Genomic DNA, 20021 nt, shown 5'->3' on the forward strand with positions numbered 1-20021 from the left:
GTTATGAAGTAAAACAGACTATATATAAGAAAACTCTCATTTCTTGACGCTGTTATCATCTAAGACAAGCATGTCCTGTCAGGAAGCTCCGCTTGTATCAAGGAGAAAATTCTGGCTGTAGGGATCACTCCTCACATTCTTATATTTTCTATTGGTGTGAATGCTTAAAAAAAAAGCACAGCATGAATAAAGCTGGGAAGGAAAGCTTTTAGAAACTGCTTTTATATAATCTAGGATTTCAAATGTTTATTAAAAAACTAGCCAGCAGATAAAGGAACTGCGTATTTTTAAGATTAGCATCCTGAACTCCACCATAGAATAATATAGAATCATAGAAAGAGCACCTGCCAGGAGCCCAGAAACCTGGATTCTACTGACCTTGGGTAAGTGATAAAACTATCTGCAATAGTCTCATCTGCAAAAATGGGGGATAAGACCCCCTGACTCAGAGAGAAGACTGGAAAATTACCTGAGATAATGTGTTATTAAAGCAGTCTGAAATCAGAGTAGCAAACTAGGAAAGTGTAAGGTATTACTGTGAGCTCCACGAAGGTGGGGCCTTTATCCTGTTCCCTTCTGTGTCTCTAGAACCTAGAAATGCCCGGCATGCAGTGGGTGCTCAATACATGTTGGTTAAATAACAGAACAAATGAGTGAATGAAAGTGATCAGATTACACGTACTCACAGCTATGAAATCTGAGCCACACTATTATACAGGGGACAAGGAATTTTTTAAAAAAGGAGTAATTGCTCCAGGTGAGTTGTTCACATCAATTGTTTTCAAACTGCTGCCAGCCTTCGCCCTTAGCTGCTTCTCCTCATTAAGGAAGCAGCTTTGAAGTAAACACACCTTTGCATATACATCAAGGCATCACGGCACTTGTTCTTGCAAGCTAAACCATCTGCTTAATTCATCTAGGCAGCCAACGGTCAGCAGCCAAACCCAGTTTAGCCTCTGTACAGCCCGCTTCCAAACCGAAGGATTGAGACTGAGTCACACTTACAAAAGCCCCCAAAGATTGGACGATACATGGAAAATACCAATGATTTAATGATTCTTATGCTTTCTTGAGGATTAAATACTGATAATTTAGACTTTATCAAAACTTTCTGCATTTAGAAACAGATGGCAGTTCCTGTTGAAGCGCTTCGAAAAACTCAGATGTGTGGAGACTTTAAGACTTCATGTTTACAGCAGTCCCCCCTTAGCTGCGGAGGAACCTTCCAAGACCCCCAGTGGATGCTGAAAGCACGCACAGTACCAAACCCTATAGAGACTATGCTTTTCCTAACTTAACAGGCCAACGAGTGGGTGGTGACTACAGTGTAGACATACTGGACAAAGCGGTGATTCACATCCCAGGCAGGATGGAGCAGGACAGCGTGAGATTTCATCAAGCTACTCAGAACGGGGCACAATTTAAAACACACCAATTGTTTATTTCTGTAATTTTCTATTTAATATTTTCAGACCGCAGTTGACTGCAGGCAACTGAAACCACGGAAAGCAAAACTGCGGATAAGGGGGGACCACTGTATTAATTCAAAACTGATATGAAACTATTCCCTGCCATATTTTCTAATTTATGAATTTCATTTAAGAAATCTGGCCTGAATACATGTTGTAATTTATTAAACATCCACCTCCTAACAGACATATTTCATTTGTAATATTTATTATTACAAATACTCTGAAGGGCAGATAGTTCACAGATGAGAAAATTAAAGCTCAGAGGTCTCAAGTAACTTGCCCAAGGTTATCTACACACTAATTTACAGAGCTGCAGTTTGAACACAGATTTTCCTGATTCCAAGGCCTATATTCTTTCCTCTATACCATGGTGCCTCCTAAAATCTTTTACCAACTCTAACACCAAATCATCAAATGGAAAGCAAGCAGACACTGAGAGACAAAACCAACAGCCTTCTGTCTCACCTCCGGTGGTTCATTTCTGCATCGCTGGCTGCATTCTTCCCAGGACCCCAGCTGTGCCTCCGGAAAGGGGACAGAGAGCGCATGGAGCTCCTCAGGACAGAGCAGTTGGCAGGCACTTCGGTGATGCTGTCCATCTCCTCCTCTTCCATTTCACCGGAGCCAGCAGGTTCGCTCTCACTCTCTCGACCCTCAGCTCCCACCCCATGGCCGTGGGAGCCATCAAGGCACTGCTGATCTCTGGACCTGCTCAAGTGTGAGATCTGGGGCAGGGATACGTCACTGCCATGGGAAGAGTGTCGATCCAAGGAAGCTGTGTCATCAGTGGAAGAGCTGGATCCAGTGATATCACAGCCCAACTGTTCCTCCTCGGGCTGTAATGGAGAGAAAGCGCGTATGGGTGAAAAGGGCAGGACCACGCAGACAGCCTCAGTCACTCTCGACAGAGCCAATGGCTTCATAGTGGGTTGACGGGCAAGGTCACAACTGGCTTCCAACAAACGGACACTTCTGTCTTAAAGCGTGACTGCAGCTGGATTCAAACAGCCTCCAGTAACGGTACAGGTCTAGCTCTAGGCTCTCTCCACTCTGTTATGAGAGCGACTGGACTACAAGTACATAATTTTTCCTTTCTTAAAGAGGGAAAGAAACCTAACTCAGGTTAGTTCTTTCAGTCAACACCATCAACTGAAACAAAGGAAACCCATGTGTCTCTGGGTTTCTGCTGTATGAAAACTCTAAATTCATATCATATTAGGTTTAATTTTTCTCGCAGGTCTCAACTAAAAACAAGGTAGTCTGCTTGGCTGCAATAATGATGTGCTGAAGTTAATATTCCAAAAGCAAGTCTGCGATTGTTTTCAGTGGCCTTTTGAAAAATGCAGAATAGCTTATAATCCCACCTAAAGCTGCCACGAATGCCAAAATTCTGGCCACAAAGACCTAAATGGAAGAAATCTATTCCCTTTTGCTCATTTCACTGAGAACTGGCTGAGTGTTATCAAGCCAAACTGTACCTAAGATAATCAGTCCTGGTAATGGAATCTCTAATAAAGTGTTTATGCTCTTTCCCCAGCCGGCCTCTAGAGCCTAAGAGGAATTGTGCAATTTTGATCCCAGTAGGCTGACATTCTCTACTTGCCCAAAGACACCAGCACACATAATTTGATGGGTGAGGGAAAGATGAGCTTCATGGCGTCCAAAGATTTGTAAAAGCATCTGAAAGATGACGGTCACTCTTTGTTACAGATGTGGGCACTGTCCTGTCCTCGCATTCTTATAGGACACGGAGCAGGGAAGAGGGAAAGGCATTCCGTGATTATTTTCCTTCTTCACAGTATTTTTCTAAGCCAGTCACCTCGAAGTTTTAATTAAGAGTGAAGAAACTTACAGTTCTTGGAGAAAGATTTTAAAAATGATGAGAACTAACGAGCCCTTTTAGCTTTGGAAGAGTAAACAAGTCCTCTATTAGGAAAGCCTCTTCAACAGTTTAACATAACACTTAAAAGCATTCTTTATAGCTTTGGGGCTGGATCTCACCAGCTCCTGAGTTTGGTTTTTATTTCCCCCTGTAGAATCCAGTTTCCTAAGTTAATTGCTCTTTAAACGATGCATATGGGATGAGGCTGAGAGTGTCAGAAGATGCGAGGGGCTCACTGGACAGCGCGGACTCTGAGGTCCAGACTGTCTAACGGGCTCTCCCAAGTACATCGGCCATGAGCGCCAGAAGCAAGATTTGAACCCGGGTTCGTTTCAACTAAAACTGCCCTGTTCCATTATCTTCATTAGCTGTAAAAAACCCTGTAAGGACAAGATCTCAAAGACAGTATCGGAGAAGTCCTCGGTGTTCCCTTAGCCGCTCTAAAACAAAACTATGCTTTACCAAGGACGTTTTAAAATAGGGTAGGTATATTTTGAAATAAAATTATCGACTATTCTTAAGTTAATGAAGATGGACCTGGGCATCCTAAAGAGTTTCTATTCCTGGGCCCACTCTCCACAGAGACGGAAAATGTAAATGTTCCTGAATCCCAACTTTAGAAGACAAGTTTAGGATGTCAGCTGTCTCACTGTACTGGGGTGAATACTGTCCTCCTCAAATTCAGGTCCTGCTCAGAATGTGACCTGATTTGGAAATTGGGTCTTTGCAAATGTAATTAGTTAAGACGAGGTCATACTACAGCAGGGTGGTCCCTAAACCCAATAGGAGCGGTGTCTCACACTATGAGGAGAAGAGACACTCCTCTCAGGGCAGAACGTCATGTGAAGATGGAGGGAGAGACTGGAGTGACATACTGACAATCCTAGGAAAGCCAAGGACTGCCGGCAAGTACCAGAAACTGGGAGTGACAGAGGGAAGAGGGCCCCCTCAGAGCCTCCAGAAGGAAAGCAGCCCCTTGGCACACTGACTTTAGGACCTCTGGCTTCCAGAACTGTGAGAAAATAAATTTACATTATTTCAAGTCACCAAATCTGTGGTGACAGGTCACAGCGGCCCTAGAAAACTAGGACACTCACCCTTAATAGATCTGATTTACATGAAGTCAAAGCCAGGGTTTTTTTTTTTTTTTTTTTTTTTTTTTAAAGATTTTATTTTTTCCTTTTTCTCCCCAAAGCCCCCCGGTACATAGTTGTATATTCTTCGTTGTGGGTTCTTCTAGTTGTGGCATGTGGGACGCTGCCTCAGCGTGGTCTGATGAGCAGTGCCATGTCCGCGCCCAGGATTCGAACTAACGAAACACTGGGCCGCCTGCAGCGGAGCGCGCGAACTTAACCACTCGGCCACGGGGCCAGCCCCCAAAGCCAGGGTTTTAAAATGTATAAGTGCAACTGATGCCATGGTACCATTCCTCCAGACAATCAGGAGAAACAACCCAAGCCCCTGAAAGTCATTTTATATATTTAAGAAACATACTACGCACGTGTATCTATGTAAGTATGTATCCAGATGGCCAAAACATCACTTTCCGCTAAACACAAGATTTTTTTTCTTCAGATGCAGTATTAGGATGTGGTGAGGGCAGAGAAGCAGAAGAGACATAGCAAGGCAGAATTGGCAAGAAGGGGCGGGTGGGAGTGGAGTATGCACCTGAGAAGGCTAGCACACTGGGAGACTGAGACCGAACCTGCGCCTGAGACTGACACAGCATCCTTCCTCCCTGGGGTTTTCATAACTGGTTCTCCTCCTGCATACGGCAGCATGGGAACACACACAAAAATATTATTTCTACCATTAGCTTCTGCTTCCTGAGGGCTCATGTAATCTTGAAAATCTGCAATGCTTGTCAGGCTACCAAAAATCCCTAGGAGTCAGAGAGAATGCTCGCAAAGAACAGGCCCCCAAGCAACACAAAGGTGTGAGTGTGGCTGCTCTTTACAAGCACCAGCCTTAAGGGACGGCTGTAACTTCAGGGCCAGGGCTGAGCAGATGGAGTGACCCAAGGATACTGTTTTGTTTAATTTCAGGTCAAATAAAGTAGAGAGACTGCAATTACAAAATAATTACATCCCTAAAAGTGAATGAAAAAGTCAAATTAAACGATGATGCTGCCTATACAAAGCTTGTTAAACTATTACTTAAATAGACATGCAATATAACTATTATATAAATCTCAGTAGTAATTATTTACTGGATTATCACTACATGTGGGGATGTACTAAGTGATTTAGATGTATTATTTCTTTTAATCCTCACAACTATTCAACTTAGTAGGTATTCTTATTCCCATTTTACAGATGAGAAAACTGAGGCTCAAAGAGGTTACATAATAAACTCAAGATTCTAATTTAACTGGTCTGGGGTAAGGCTCAGGCTTTTTTTTCTTCTTCTTCTTTTAGCTCTTTTAGATTCTAGGTAGAGCTAGGATTAGACCCCATTGCTATAAACTACAGAGCTCTTTTTAAAGGGTTTGAAAGAAAACTGAGATGGATCCTAGTCCTAAATGTAAAAGCTAAAACTGTAAGTTTTCTACAAAAAAACATCATGACTGGGGGCAGACAAATCAATAACAGGACAAGACATAGGTGGCAACAGCCATAAAAAATTGGTAAATTACACTCCATCAAAGTTTAAAAACTTCAGACACCATCATGAAAGCGAATAGGCAAGCTAGAGACTGGGAGAAAGTATTTGCAAAACAGAACTATAACAAATGACTGGTACCCAGGCTATATAGATAACTCTTACGTCTCAACAACAAAAAGACAATCTATTTTTTTATATGAGCAAAAGCTTTGAACAGACACTCCTTAAAGGAAGATATACAAGTAGCCGATAAACATAGGAAAATGTCTTTAACATCATCCTTAGTCATCAAGGAAATATAAATCAAAATCCATAATGAGATATCATCACATGCACACCAGAATTAAATTAAAATTAAAACAAAACAATCACACACATTGGTAAGGACACAGAGCAACTAGAATTCTCATACATTGCTGGTGAGCAGGTAAAATGGTACAACCACTTTGGAAAAAGGTCTGGCAATTTCTTATAATACTAAACCTACACCTTACCACATGATCTAGCAATTCCATTCCTAGATATTTACTCAAGAGAAATGACAATATTTCTATCCCATTTATATGAAGTTCTGAAAGAGGGAAAATCAATCTGTGGTGGAAAAAAGAATGAGAACAGTTGTTGTCTCTGGGGGGTTGGAGAGGAAACAGGCTGGGAAGGGGCATGAAGAAACATCCCAAAATAGCGATAACCGTCTATATCCTCCTGGGGGCTTGAGTTACAAAGAATGAAAGCATTTATTAAAAGTCACAGAGGTACAGCCAGTACAGAAAACAGTATGGAGGTTTCTTAAAAAATTAAAAGTAGAACTACCATATATGACTCAGGATTCCTACTTCTGGGAATACATCCAAAGGAGATAAAGTCACTGTCTTGAGATCTCAGCACTCCCATGTTCATATAGCAACATTATTTGCAGTAGCCCAGATATGGAAACTTATCCTAAGTATTCATCGACAGATGAATGGATAGAGAAAATATTCAGCCTTAAAAAAGAAGGAAATCATACCATTTGTGACAACACGAATGGACCTTGAGGGCATCATGCTGACTGAAATGAGCAAGACAAAGAAAGACAAATATGCATGATCTAACTTATACAAGGAATCTAAAAATGTCAAACTCATAGTAACTGAGTAGGATGGTGGTTACCAGGGGCTGGAGGGGTGGAGGAAATGGGGAGATGTTAGTCAATGGGAATAAACTTCCAGTTATGAGATGAATAAGTTCTGGAGAACTACTGTATAGCATGGTGACTACAGTTAATAATAATATATTATATACCTGAAATTTACTAAGAGAGTAGATCTCAAGTGTTCTCACCACACAGACAAAAATGGTGACTATGTGAGGTGACAGCTCTGTTAATTAGTCTGATTATGGTAATCATTTCACAATGTATACGTATTTCAAAACATCATGTTGTACACTTTGAATATATACAATTTTTATTTGTTAATTATGCCTCAATAAAGCTGGGGGGGGAATCAGTGAATGGTACCTTGAGACTGTGCATTTCATTGTATATAAATTTTACAAAAAATAAAACCCCAAACCCTATACACAAACACTGAATTCTAAGTGTTCAGGGGTAAAGTGTATTGATATCAATAACTTATTTTGTAATGCATCAAAGAAATCAGATGCACTGGAGGGTGGATAGAAGGACAGACAGAAACACAGTTACGTAAGAGAGCAAATACAATAAAAAGTTAACTGTAGAATCTAGGTATTGGGTGTTCACTGCACATTTCTGCCAACTCTTCTGTATGTTTCAGAATTTTCTTAATAAAATGTTGAGGAAAAATGCCTGCTTGGCTTCCCTGACCAGAGCTACACTATACGGGAATGACGTATGTGTGTGGAGAGAGTTGTAAACATCACACACACTTTCATTCATAGAAATACAAAAACAGCTACCCACTTTGTATCTTATTGCTACACCTGAAGGCATCATGCCAAAATACTTTAATTTTCATTCATTTATTCATCAAATATTTGTTATTATCTATTACATTATATATATGACACTGTGCTATGTGCCTTGGAAAATAATAGCTCATGTTTTAAGCACCTAATATATGCCAATTCCTTAATCCATTTATGTGGAATATTTTTTCTAAGAATCTTCAGTATCTGATAGCAAGCATTATCCCTGTTTCACACTTCTGAAATTTAGTAATTTCAATACTTGCGCATAAGCAATTAGAGTTTTTCTAATTTGGATTCAGTGAATATATTTATCTTATCCCTAATAGGTTAAAAAATAAAAGGTAATTTTTCGGCTTGGTGATCACGTACTTGCGAGGAAACTACAGCATGTGGAAGAGAGAATACTACCTAAGGTTCAGCATCTTACAGGAGTCACTTTGTTTTTTTCTACATCAATTGTGGATTTGTCTTATAACTTGGAGAAAAAACAAGGAGTAAGTGCTCTGATTTTTCTCTCTTTGGGAAAAAAGGCAGAAACTCACTATTTTCTGTGGACTTCAATTATCCTTTTGGATAACATGGCAGCCTAGATCATCTGTTTTACAATTGTACTTCCCCTCTTAGCTAGTGCCAAAAAGAATCTTAAGATTTCTTCTCACTTTAAAAGCAAAATCTAAATTTTATGCTGTTGATCTAAAAAAGAAAGACCTTAGCAATCAGCAAATATTCCTACGAAGAAGCATGAAGCTCGTAACACTCACCAAAGAGTCCTATTTACCAGGAGGCATACTGAATGGAAATGTAAGGTTAAGGCGAGGACTTTGTGACAAACATGGCAGGCCGTTAGAGACCTCTGTAGGGCCAGAGTCACACTCATGGCTGCAGGAAATGACCTAATGCACCACTCATGGTTCGCAGAAAAGGATGTTGCAATGCCTTGTCTACAGATTACTTTTTCAGAGAAGGGAGGAGAGGAGGGTTAGAGCCTGGGGAAAAAGTCTGGGCCAGCCTGATGTTCTGCAGCACACGCTGCGTGGATGACAACCAAGGAAGACTTTTAAGGAAGTCGCCGATGGCCTGTCTGCCACGGGCATGCTTCTATATAAATCACTGCCTGTTAAACTGTCTGCAGACTGAGAGCAAAACAACAGAAAATGAGATTTTAAAGTCAGGTCTAGGCTCACATCTCAATTCTGTCACTTATCAGCTGAGTAATTCTGAGTAATCACCTTTACCAGCCAGAGTCTCCAGCTCCTCAGGAGTACAAAAAGGATAAACCCACCCACCTCGCAGGGTTGCTGGCAGCGCGACATGAGAGCATACATGTAAAAAGTTCAGTTCAGTGCCTCACGAATGACAAGCATGTTGTCAATATCAGTCTGCGTCTGCCCTCTCCTATGCTATGTAAACCCTTGGGTGTATTAACGCTAGTGAAACATTCACTGCAGAACCTCTCCTGCTCACAAACAGCTTTGGGAGAGTGGCAGTAGTAAGTGGAAGAGCCCTCCTCATCTGGTCCTAAGCTACCCGACACCCTCGCATGCACACGAAGAGGGGAATACGCACCCACCACGTCTGCTTTCTCCGAGGAACCCGGCTATGAAATGTGGCTGAAAGTTAATGGGGGAGTACGCTTCAACTTCTAAAACCTGTACCTGTCTAGTCATCATGAAAAAGAGGCTAAATATACACGGGCCTTTTGTCTGAACTGCCTCCTAAGTGCCTTTGGCAGTTTGAATAAGAAGACAGAATACAGGAAATTCTACCCCTACTTAGCTGGGAAAACCGCTCAAGTAGCGACCGGGAGTAACCACCATTCTGCAGAGATGGTAACATCCAGGGACACGCTGTCATGTACTAGGAGGTGGCAAGCAAGTACTAAAGACTAACTTAAGGAAGACTTCTCAACTTTTTTTCCCCCACAAAACTTAGTGCCTGAAGGCATGAAGACTTTTCAATTTTTAAAATAACTTTTTCCTATGAAAAAGTTCAAACATACATAAATGTTTAACAAATCCCCATGTATTCACGACCCAGTTTCAGTGGTTATCAATGATTCAATTTTAAGGCTGGAGCTTCAAGATAAGATCTAATCTATTTATCTCAGACAAAAACAGGGATTTTTAGAGACATGCACCTTCAGAATGGTATTCCCCTGGGGTAGGGGACACTTTAGAAGTCCTTACAATGAAAACCTCAACATCATAGTGGGAATTACCCAAATTCTGTTATTTTTTTAAGATACCATACTGGCTTCCCTCTCTTTAAATAACTTCAGAGAGGAAGAGATCTTCCCAGCGTGTGGATTTTCACTTTACAGGATGCCCTGAGTCAACCGCCTATGAGTAAGGACAGGAATCCTGACGTTCCATGAATTTTTCCATGGACCTCTGGAAGACAGTCAACAGAAGGACAAGGAACAAGGTGGCAAAGGGTCAGCAAAGGCCAAACGGGCACATGAGAGCCGCTGGACAGAAACGAAACCAAAGCGCTGGAGGTATGTTCACAGGGGCTTAACTATGCCCCAGACCAGAATCCCAGAACGGTAAGCGTCCCCTCCTAGCAGAGCCTTTAAACACAGCATCATCGCACTGTCTCGGAGAACTGTTCACCACTGACACGACTGACTGCTCCCACCACTTCTGACCCTCAGAAAGGTACCATCACGGCTGCCAGCGTGCTTCTGCCCCTTTACCCTCGCGCTGTTAAGACAACCACTTGCAGCGCTTAAGTGACAACTCTTATTCGCTGCTCCTGCTGTGGGAAAGCCCTCTCTTAGGAGACACAGCAGAACTTGCTGCAACCAGACACAAACAGAAGCAAGAGAAGGCAAAGCATCCCACACCCCCAGCCCCTAGAGAGCCTCAAATTATATGACAACACAAGGTGATTCATGCGGATGGGCTTGCCTTTTCACCAGGGAGAAAGCCTGGGTTCCCTGGCAGAGATCTAGAAAGTTCCAATTAGGCAGGCTAGATGAGGAAGGGTGATATCAACAAGCTCGGCAGTGAGCTTCAGGCCTAAACACATTATTCAAAAATGACTCTGTGGTTAGTTTATACACATGACATCACACAGTCTGAGCTGCGGTCCCTTCCTGCCCACTGAAAAGCATTCACCATCATCTGAATTAAGTCGCCCCAAAGGAACGTCCATTTCTTTAGGCTTCAATGTGAGCTTCCTAACCTGCATGTAACCAGCCATGATTCTACGGAAAATAAAGTGGCCAATGCCTTTTCTAAGCCCCCAGCAACCTGGAGCTTCCTTCTCCAAAAGGGAACTTTTACACTTCTCCGAGATCATATAAGAACTGGAATGAAGCCCTGCAAGCCTAGCAGGATCACAACTTACTGGCAGGAGTCACGTACTGAGCCAAACAGTACCTTCGAGAAGATGATGCTGTCCACTTCTTCACTGGGTGAGTGGAAGAGGTCAGAATCACTCCCGGATTGTCTTTTAAGGACATCTTGTTTTGAGGCACAATCTCTGCCCAGCCCAACATCCAGGAAGTTCTCACATTCTGAAAAAAAAATTTATTCAACCAATACTTAAAAAAAAATTCAGTTTCTTTCCATTCCAGCAAGCAGCCTTTTAAATCACCAACTAACCTCCCTTCCCCACTCCTTTCCCTCATTAAGAAGCTGTAAAGGACGCAGTCAAATTAGTAGCTTTCAGCTCTGGTGCTCCAACTCTAGGTTGACACAGTTATTACAGTACAATCAGGACTTTGCCATGTAAACCATAGGGACAAGAAGATAAAAATGATGATGTAAAGGCATAATTCCACATAAATCCCACCATTTAGGTATTTAAATGGGAATCTTTTTCTCCTGGTAGTTAGAGAATTTTTTTCTTTTGCTACCAAAATCAGAAGTCCTTACTAGGAAAGTATGTGATAGGGTTTGTGGATAATTTCTGTTTTGAGATTTAAGTTCTTTCTGGAAACGTGTTACTTTATCAAAATACTGGGACAAAAGACAAAGGGGAGCATAGCTAATAAATGTATCAGTGTGTTAAACTTACTGGCTCTGCTGAGTAATAACAGCAATATAATTACTTAACTTCTCCTACCTTAACCAGATCTGACATCGGGGGAATACTGTACTTGAAGAGAAAAAAAGTATTATCTAGAATCTGTTTTCAGTTCAATAACTAGGATAGGGACTCTGGTGAACCAGATGGAAGTGGCCTTGACGAAATATTACATTGGCACATGAAGGAATTCCAGAGACTTAGTATATTAAAATGAGCAAGGTATTTAATCCATTCTCTCCTATTAACTTTGTAAACAAAAGGGACATGTGACCTGGTGAGAGAGTTAAAAATACTTGCACATGATAAAACCAAGAACCCAAAGAAGTCAATTAGTAGGTAGACATCAACCTCCTTCTAGAAGTTTTGAAGGTAAGAGTGAAGCATCTCCACTCTTGTCAGCATTTTTATGTGTGATTTAGACACACATACATGTGTGCTCATGAAATCTGCAGGTGACACTAAGTGATGAGGGACAGAGTGGATAACCTGGCTCCCTAGCAGTTCATGAGGCCTCTACCTGGAGCTTTTGGCTGAAAGCACATTCAGGAGGAGCTGATAGTACAAAGTGATGGCAAAACAAAAAAGACACTAATAGTTTTAGGCTCTATGAACAGACAGTGTACCCAAATCCAAAATGGGGACGGTCTTGCCACTATATGCCAGCTAGATCGCACCCACAGGATTGTTTGTTCCTAGATAACGTTTAAATTAAAACACCAATAAACAAAAATGCATGCGTGGTAATGAGGTCACAAGAGAAGAAACACTTGAGATAGATGCAGCTTCAAGATGAGCTTGAAGACTGCGTCTGAGGACAGCTGCAGATGTGCTCTGTGCTGTCCAGAGGCAGACAAAGCCCACTGAGTGGAGGCCACAGAGCCACACCGTAACTGGGCTCTGGGCAATGGGCTGGCAGCCTCATAAAGTAACGAGTGTCACCTCCCCAGACAGGCAGAAGCAAAGGCTGGATGACTGCATCAAGAAGCTTCAGAAGAGATGTCTACACGGATGGGGACGTGGAAATTGAACTCGATAACCCCCAGTGTCTCTTTTAATTCTCAAAGTCTATGCTGGGACAATAACTATACGTGTGTGAACATAAGCGTGGAGAGATAATCAGAAGAGGAAGCTGCTCTTATCTAAATTAACTAGTAACTGATCATTAATAAATTATTTGCTCTGGACTAGCCAGGAATCTTAGAGGAAGGGTCGGAAAGGCACAGCACTGGTATAGGTCACGAACTGCTTGTCAATGACATTACCTTCTCTATTGGTTAGGCATCTGAGTAGGTCTGGGGACAGATCCAAATAAAAAGAGACGTTTAGTGTTCGTGTGCGTGCAGGGGGCAGTTTACAATCTCGTAGCAGAAATGAGGATTTTAAGAGAGAATTCCAACACAGAAGTACACAGATGCCACAGGAAGTGAGGCAGGGCCCACAGATTAATACAAAATGTTTCAGTTAAAGAAAAATAAAGAAATTAGTCCATTTCATTCTTGGTCCAAAGTATTTCTGAGCATATTAGTAGTTCAATGGGAATAGCCCTGCCTTTAAAAGACTGGAAATCATGGGTATTCTGGAGGGTTTTTTTCACATTTCAGAGTATGCACTAACTTAGGTGGAGTTGGTGGGTGTGATCTTTCTACTTCTTCCCCTTTCCCCACTTGGAAAAATCAAAAACTCCATTCTGTGGTTGAGGGGAAAATCGGGGGGCTAGCCAAGAAAAGAAAGGGCTGTCACAGCAACTATGCTGAGCTGCTGGCTGTCCAGCTGGCAGTCTAACAGACCACGTCCAAATTCCAGACTGGAAAACAAACCAGCTCAAGACATTCTAATGGAAAATTCACAGGGCAGATCCAGCTCCAGCCCTGGGAGGAATACCTCACCCAGAAAATAAACCCAAGCCAGCACTACAAGGGACCCGAAACCAAGTTTGGGAAAAGAGTCTGCTGTGTGATATAATGTTGATTGTTGAGTTAAGGAGGAGGGAAGAGTAAAACCAAGGAGAAAGGGAGAGCAATGGAGCTGATGCCTTTCTGGAACCCCCACAGATGGGGGGGCCCTAGAGGCAAAACTAATTACACTTTACATCACATGTTGGTACATTTTCAAAGTGAATGAAATCTTCCTTTCTTCCTACGTGGCCCCTTACTGATGAATAACGCCGAGCAGCACACGAAAGCATAAAAAGAACAACGAGTGCTGGTCTCAGGGCTGGACTCTGTGGCTTAAATCTAGGTCTGACTACTTATTAGCAGAAAGAGCCCAGGCAAGAAGTAAGTTAACCCCTCTAAGTCTTCACTTCCACACCAGTGAAATGGGATGATTAGCACCTCCCTAAACTAGTTGTAGTGACAGTTACAAACGATTTATACATGGAGTAACCAGGACTCCGTGCCTCAGCACACAGCAGGCGTTTGAGAAAAACATGATGGCTTCATTAACCCATGGTGTGTGATTCCACAAGCATCCCACCGTAAGGATATTACCTGAGGTGGGCCAGTGCCATTTTATGACCCATATATAAATCTGTCTCTAACTTTTGGGCCCTGAGCCATTAGTGCTTTAAAAGCAAGAAAAATGTGTATTTTTTAAGGCTCTGTCTGGTCATGTGGGTTTAAAATTACATACATGCAACAAATTATAGTTGACGAAGGAGAGGAACATACCAACAGCACCCACTAGGCTTTGCTGAACCATGCTAATCATAATGCTATCTCATATTTATCCAGAATTAAAGAATATACAAAGTGATTCTAAAAGATAGTATCTTATTTAGTCTAACATGATTGCTCTCTTGAGCTGTGTTTATAAAGCAAAAGAAAGAAACTTGCAAGACTGAAAGTACCTAGAATTCACAAAAACATTATGCCTAAAATTGAAATCTTAGGTCTGAAGTACAGAACCATAATCCAGAGCTTGGATTTTGTTAAATTAAGGTTTAAAAAGAATCACTCTAGGGGGCTGGCCCCATGGTGTAGTGCTTAAGTTTGGTGTGCTCTGCTTCAGGGGCCTGAGTTTGTGGATTTGGATCCTAGGCACAGACCTACACCACTTATCAGCCATGCCATGGCAGCGACCCACATATAAAGTGGAGAAAGATTTGCACAGATGTTAGCTCAGGGCAAATCTTCCTCAGCAAAAAAAGAAAGAAAGAATCACTCTAAAAAGACCAAAGCAGTTACATTTGGGGTTGGAGTATGGAAGGAACCAACAAAATTCAAGATTATGTCCTGGGGAAAATGCTCAGGGGTTCAAAAGTCATTTCTTTAAATGAGAAAAACTGCAGCATGTGGAGAAACTTTGTGTAAATATCCAAATTGTGAAGCAACCTCATTTAACCTTTACATGCCAGACAGTTTCACTTCTTAGGTGGTTGGGGGTAATTACACTTTTAGGAAAAACTCCAAACAGTTTAAGGAACCAAAACATAGTAGGGAGTATACTTTTAAGTAGAAGATTCTAGGGGGCTGGATGGGGGAAGTGTCAGATAAATCTGTGAACAGAGTCAATCCTGTAATACGCGGAGACCCTAAACAAAACTATAGCATAACAATATCCTTTAACCTCTTTCTCCATGTGAGACAAAAATGGAGAAAAACATTTTCAGATCTGTTTCCAATGCTTCCTTTGGAGTAAAGTCAGTTGAGAATCAGTAGGAAAGCTCTCTGGAGATAAAGGATTTAACAATCTGTCTTTAAATTTAATACTACTGCAGGACATCCACTGCTAAACTGTTTCTAAAGAGCAGCAAATGATGCCCCACTCATCTTTAAAGCAGGTCGGTAAAAACTGGGAGGGTAAACAGAGGTGGTGTTGGGTAAAGTAGGCCAGAATGCAAATTACCGGGGTCCACACAGCAGCTGCAAGAATGGGCACAGGGACGGACAGTTACCCACCATGTCAGACAGCAGCCCCCCCCCCCCCCACCCCGAGGAAATGCAGCCATGCCTTAGAGATGGACGACAAGAGCCCACAGACATCAGAGAACACCCCTTACGTCACAGTGAATTAGTGGCTAAACCTGGGTAAAAAGCTGGGCCTCCTAACTAACCACAAGTCAGGTGCTGTGTCATTAACAAGCAAAGTCTTGAGAGCATTTGACCCTCACCTGTTGTTACCAATACCTCAGGGGGGCTTAAGGAAAGACTCAATTGCTGACAATTCTTGCAAAGTTTATGGTTCTCAACTCAATCTTGGCTACACAGTAGACTAACCAAAGGAGCTTTTAAAGATTCTAAGGCCCAGGCCACACCCCAGCCCAATTAAATCAGAATCTCTGGGGGTCAGACCCAGGCATCGGTATATTTTTAAAGCTCCCCAGATAATTTCAACGTGCAGCCAAATGGAGAGGCACAGGTTTCATGCTTAATAATATATATTTATAGTTTTGCCAGATTAAGAAACCTTTATCATATCTATATGCACAGCACACATGCCTTCACAGACGACTTAACAGATCATAAAGCCACACTGAAGACTACTAAAATGAAATTGAGGTAATTACATATATGTGCTCATTTTCAATTGTGAGACAAAATGCCTCCAAACCCAAATCACACAGACACCCCTTTCTCTGATTTACTGCACAACACGCCAGGGAAGGAGATTTCCAGTCAAATGATCTGCTGTTAGAGTGGGACTGTGTCTCCAGGAAATGGACAGTTTGGGTCAGTTCTTCAAGCTGACTGGGAGCTGGGAAACCTGCTTACCCGCGCTCCGTGCAGGAGCCAAGAGAGACGCTGCATCAGGGCACGGCTCTATGGCACACCAGCTTTCTCGGTTTATCTGAAGGAAAAGAACACAGACTGCGTTTCAGACAGTGGAGTAATATGGGATGATTTTATGGCAGTTGCAAGTCTATCTACTATATCAACACTCCTATCTTTTTCTTTAATACTTGACTCCAAAGTGGGTAAAATTACGTCAAGAAAAAAACCTTTTCAGAATACAGTCAAGGCAATCTACACTGCCAACAAAAGTTGGGCATATGAAAGCAAAAGGAAAAAAGACAAAGAGGAAGACCATGGTGCAGGCCAAAGGTGAAATAAAAAAAAAAGAAGTTAACAGATGAAATGGATCAAATATTAAAACATATATTTGATATCTTGGTTTGTAAGTTTAAAAAAATACAAAAATAACTCCTATTTATTCAAGAATTACTATATGCTGGGTATCAGGGTAAGAATTCTATGCATATTATCTCATTTAATTCCCACAATAGCTATAAGAAGTCTGCATTATCTCTACCCAGAGAATAACCAGCCTCAGAGGGGCTGCTAAGGTAATAAGTGTCAGGACTACCAATGGGATACAAGTCTATGTGATTCTAAAGCATCCTAAGAAGCAAATATATCTTCCTAAAATAAATTTTTAAAAAATTTAGCCTTTACAACTCCCAAGCATCTTAACATCATAACCTTCTACTTTCATTAAATTTAAAATAATATAATTTTTAAAATTACCATTAGAGATTTCAACAGTCCTCTCTGATAAAATAAGTAGACACAAAATCAGTAAGGATACAGAAAACTTGGAAAACATTACTAACCAATTTGATCTAACCAACACATACAGCACACTTCACCCAAGAGCAGCAGAGCACACACTCTTTTCAAGAGCACATGGAACTGTGGCAGAAAAAACGTCTCAAATTTGAGATAAAAGTCATACTAAGTGTGCTCTTTTACCACAACAATACCAAATTAGAAACCAAAACCAAAAAGGTATCTGGAAAAACCCCACATATTAAAATTTTTTTAATTCTAAAAATATCAACGAATCAAAGAGGAAATCTTAAGGAAGCATTAGATATTAGTTAAATACCAGAGAATATTTTGAACTGAATAAAAACAAAAACTCCACATGTAAAGATTTGTGAGATACAGCTAAAACAGTGCTTAGAGCAAACTTTATAACATTAAGTACCTGTATTAGAAAAGAAAGGTCTCAAATCAATGATCTAGACCTCCACCTTAAGAACTTAGAAAGAGAGCAATTAACCCAAAGCAAATAGGATAAAGAAAACAAAGAGCAGAAATCAATGAAATAAAAAAAACCCAGGAAAACAATAATATCAATAAAACCAAAAGCTGGTTCCTTGAAAAGATCCATGATACCAATAAAACTCTAGCTAGACTGATCAAGAACAAAAGTTACAAATTACCAGTATCAGGAATTAAAGAAGGACATCATTACAAATCCTGTGGACACTGAAAGCATAATAAAGGAATATTATGAACAATTTCACTGCAATAAATTCAACAAGGTAAATGAAATGGAAACATTGCATGAAAGACACAAACTACTAAAATTCACTCAAGAAGATACAGATAATCTGAACACCCTTATTCTATTAAAGACACTGAAGTCATAGTTTAAAATCTTCCTATAAGGAAAACTCCAGGCCTAAATGGCTTCAGTGGTGAACACCATCAAACTTTTAAGGAAGAAATAATACCAATTCTACACAAACTCTTATAGAAAACTGAAGATGAGAGAATGATATCCAGTTCATTTTATGAGCCCAGCATTACCCTGACACCAAAACTAGAAAGAAGCATAAGAAAACTCTAAATCAATATCCCTCAGGAACATAAATGCAAAAATCCTGAACAAAATTTTAGGAAACTGAATCCATCAATATAAAAAAGGATAAACTTATCATTACCAAGTTCATCCCAGGAATGCAAGGGTGGTTTAACACTCGAAAAATCAACTTATGAGCAGACCACAAAACCTCACAAACTAATGATTATCAATAGACACAAAAAATAATCTGGCAAAATTCAACATCTATTCATGATAAAACTCACGGAACACTGGGAACAAAAAGGAAATTCTGAAATGATAAAAGGCATCTATGGGAAAAAAAAGCCCTACAGTTAACATCATACTTCACTCTGAGATCAAAAACAAGGCAAGAATGTCCACTTTGATCACTTTTATTCAACATTGTACAGGAGGTTACAGCTAATGCAGTAAAGCAGAAAAAGAAATAAAATGCATAGACTTTGAAAGGAAGCAGTAAAAGTCTCTTTATTCATAGATAGCATGATTGTCTATATAGAAAATCTGAAGAAATCTATAAAAAGGCTTCTAGAATTAGTTCAGCAAAGCTGCAGGATACAAAGTCAATATACAAAAAAATCACTACTAGTTCTATATGTTAGCAATGAACAATTAAAAATTTAAAACAAAAGTAATACCATTTACAACAGCATCAAGAAATACAAAATAATCAGGCATACATTTAAGAAAATATGAGCAAGACTTATACTCTAAAAACTACAAAACTGCTGAGAAGAATTAAAACAGGCTTAAGTAAATTAGAGACAGCATGTTCATAGATGAGAAAACTCAATACTGTTAAGTTGTTAATTCTCCTCAACTAATCACTACTCGATTTCAAGACTTCCTATAAAAGCTACACTAATCAAGCCAGTGTGGTACTGATATAAAGACAGACACAGAGATGAATAGAATGAGCGAATCCGCAACCAGACCTTCACACAAATGGCCTACTGATTTTCAATAAAAATGCCAAGGTATTACAACGAGGAAAATAAAAGTCTTTTGAACAAATGATGCTGCAATAACCAGATGTCCATATGCAAACAAACAAATAAATCTCTCCGAAATCTCAAACCTCATATCTTCTTTAAAAATGAACTTAAAATATATCTAAATGTTAAAGCTAAACTACAAAAATTCTAGAAGAAAACACAGGAGAATATTTTTTTATAAGCTTGGATGAGGCAAAGACTTCTTAGCACATATAAAAAAGCATGAAAAAATTGATAAACTCGACTTGCTCCTTAGAAGGCATTGCTAGAAAAATGGAGAGGCAAAAAACAGACTGGGAGAAAACATTTACAAAACATCTATCTGCTAAAGGACTGGTATCCAGAATATTAAAATATAAATAAACAACAACAAACTCTTACAGTGCCATAATAAGATAAACAAAATGTTTCTTTAAATGGGCAAAAGACTTGAATAAACATTTCATCAAAGAAGATATATGAATGGCAAATAAGAAGAGGAAAAGATGCCCAACATCAGTAATCATCAAGAGAAAGTAAACTAAAACCACA

General features: G+C 40.4%; 1 protein-coding gene across 23 annotated transcripts in view; it reads right to left on the reverse strand.

Annotated features, from left to right (window-relative positions):
- Nucleotides 1–20021, reverse strand: part of AKAP13 (A-kinase anchoring protein 13) — a 323232-nt gene that overhangs the window by 76012 nt on the left and 227199 nt on the right. For all 23 annotated transcript variants that reach the window (XM_070618286.1, XM_070618278.1, XM_070618307.1 and 20 more), the window contains 3 exons: nucleotides 16638–16713; nucleotides 11274–11410; nucleotides 1938–2308 (listed from right to left, as the gene is read on the reverse strand). In XM_070618286.1, coding sequence (XP_070474387.1) covers nucleotides 1938–2308; nucleotides 11274–11410; nucleotides 16638–16713 — 584 coding nt within the window. The remainder of the gene's footprint in view (nucleotides 1–1937; nucleotides 2309–11273; nucleotides 11411–16637; nucleotides 16714–20021) is intronic.

Source organism: Equus przewalskii, chromosome 1, assembly GCF_037783145.1.
Source record: "Equus przewalskii isolate Varuska chromosome 1, EquPr2, whole genome shotgun sequence".
Taxonomy (NCBI): Eukaryota; Metazoa; Chordata; class Mammalia; order Perissodactyla; family Equidae; genus Equus; species Equus przewalskii.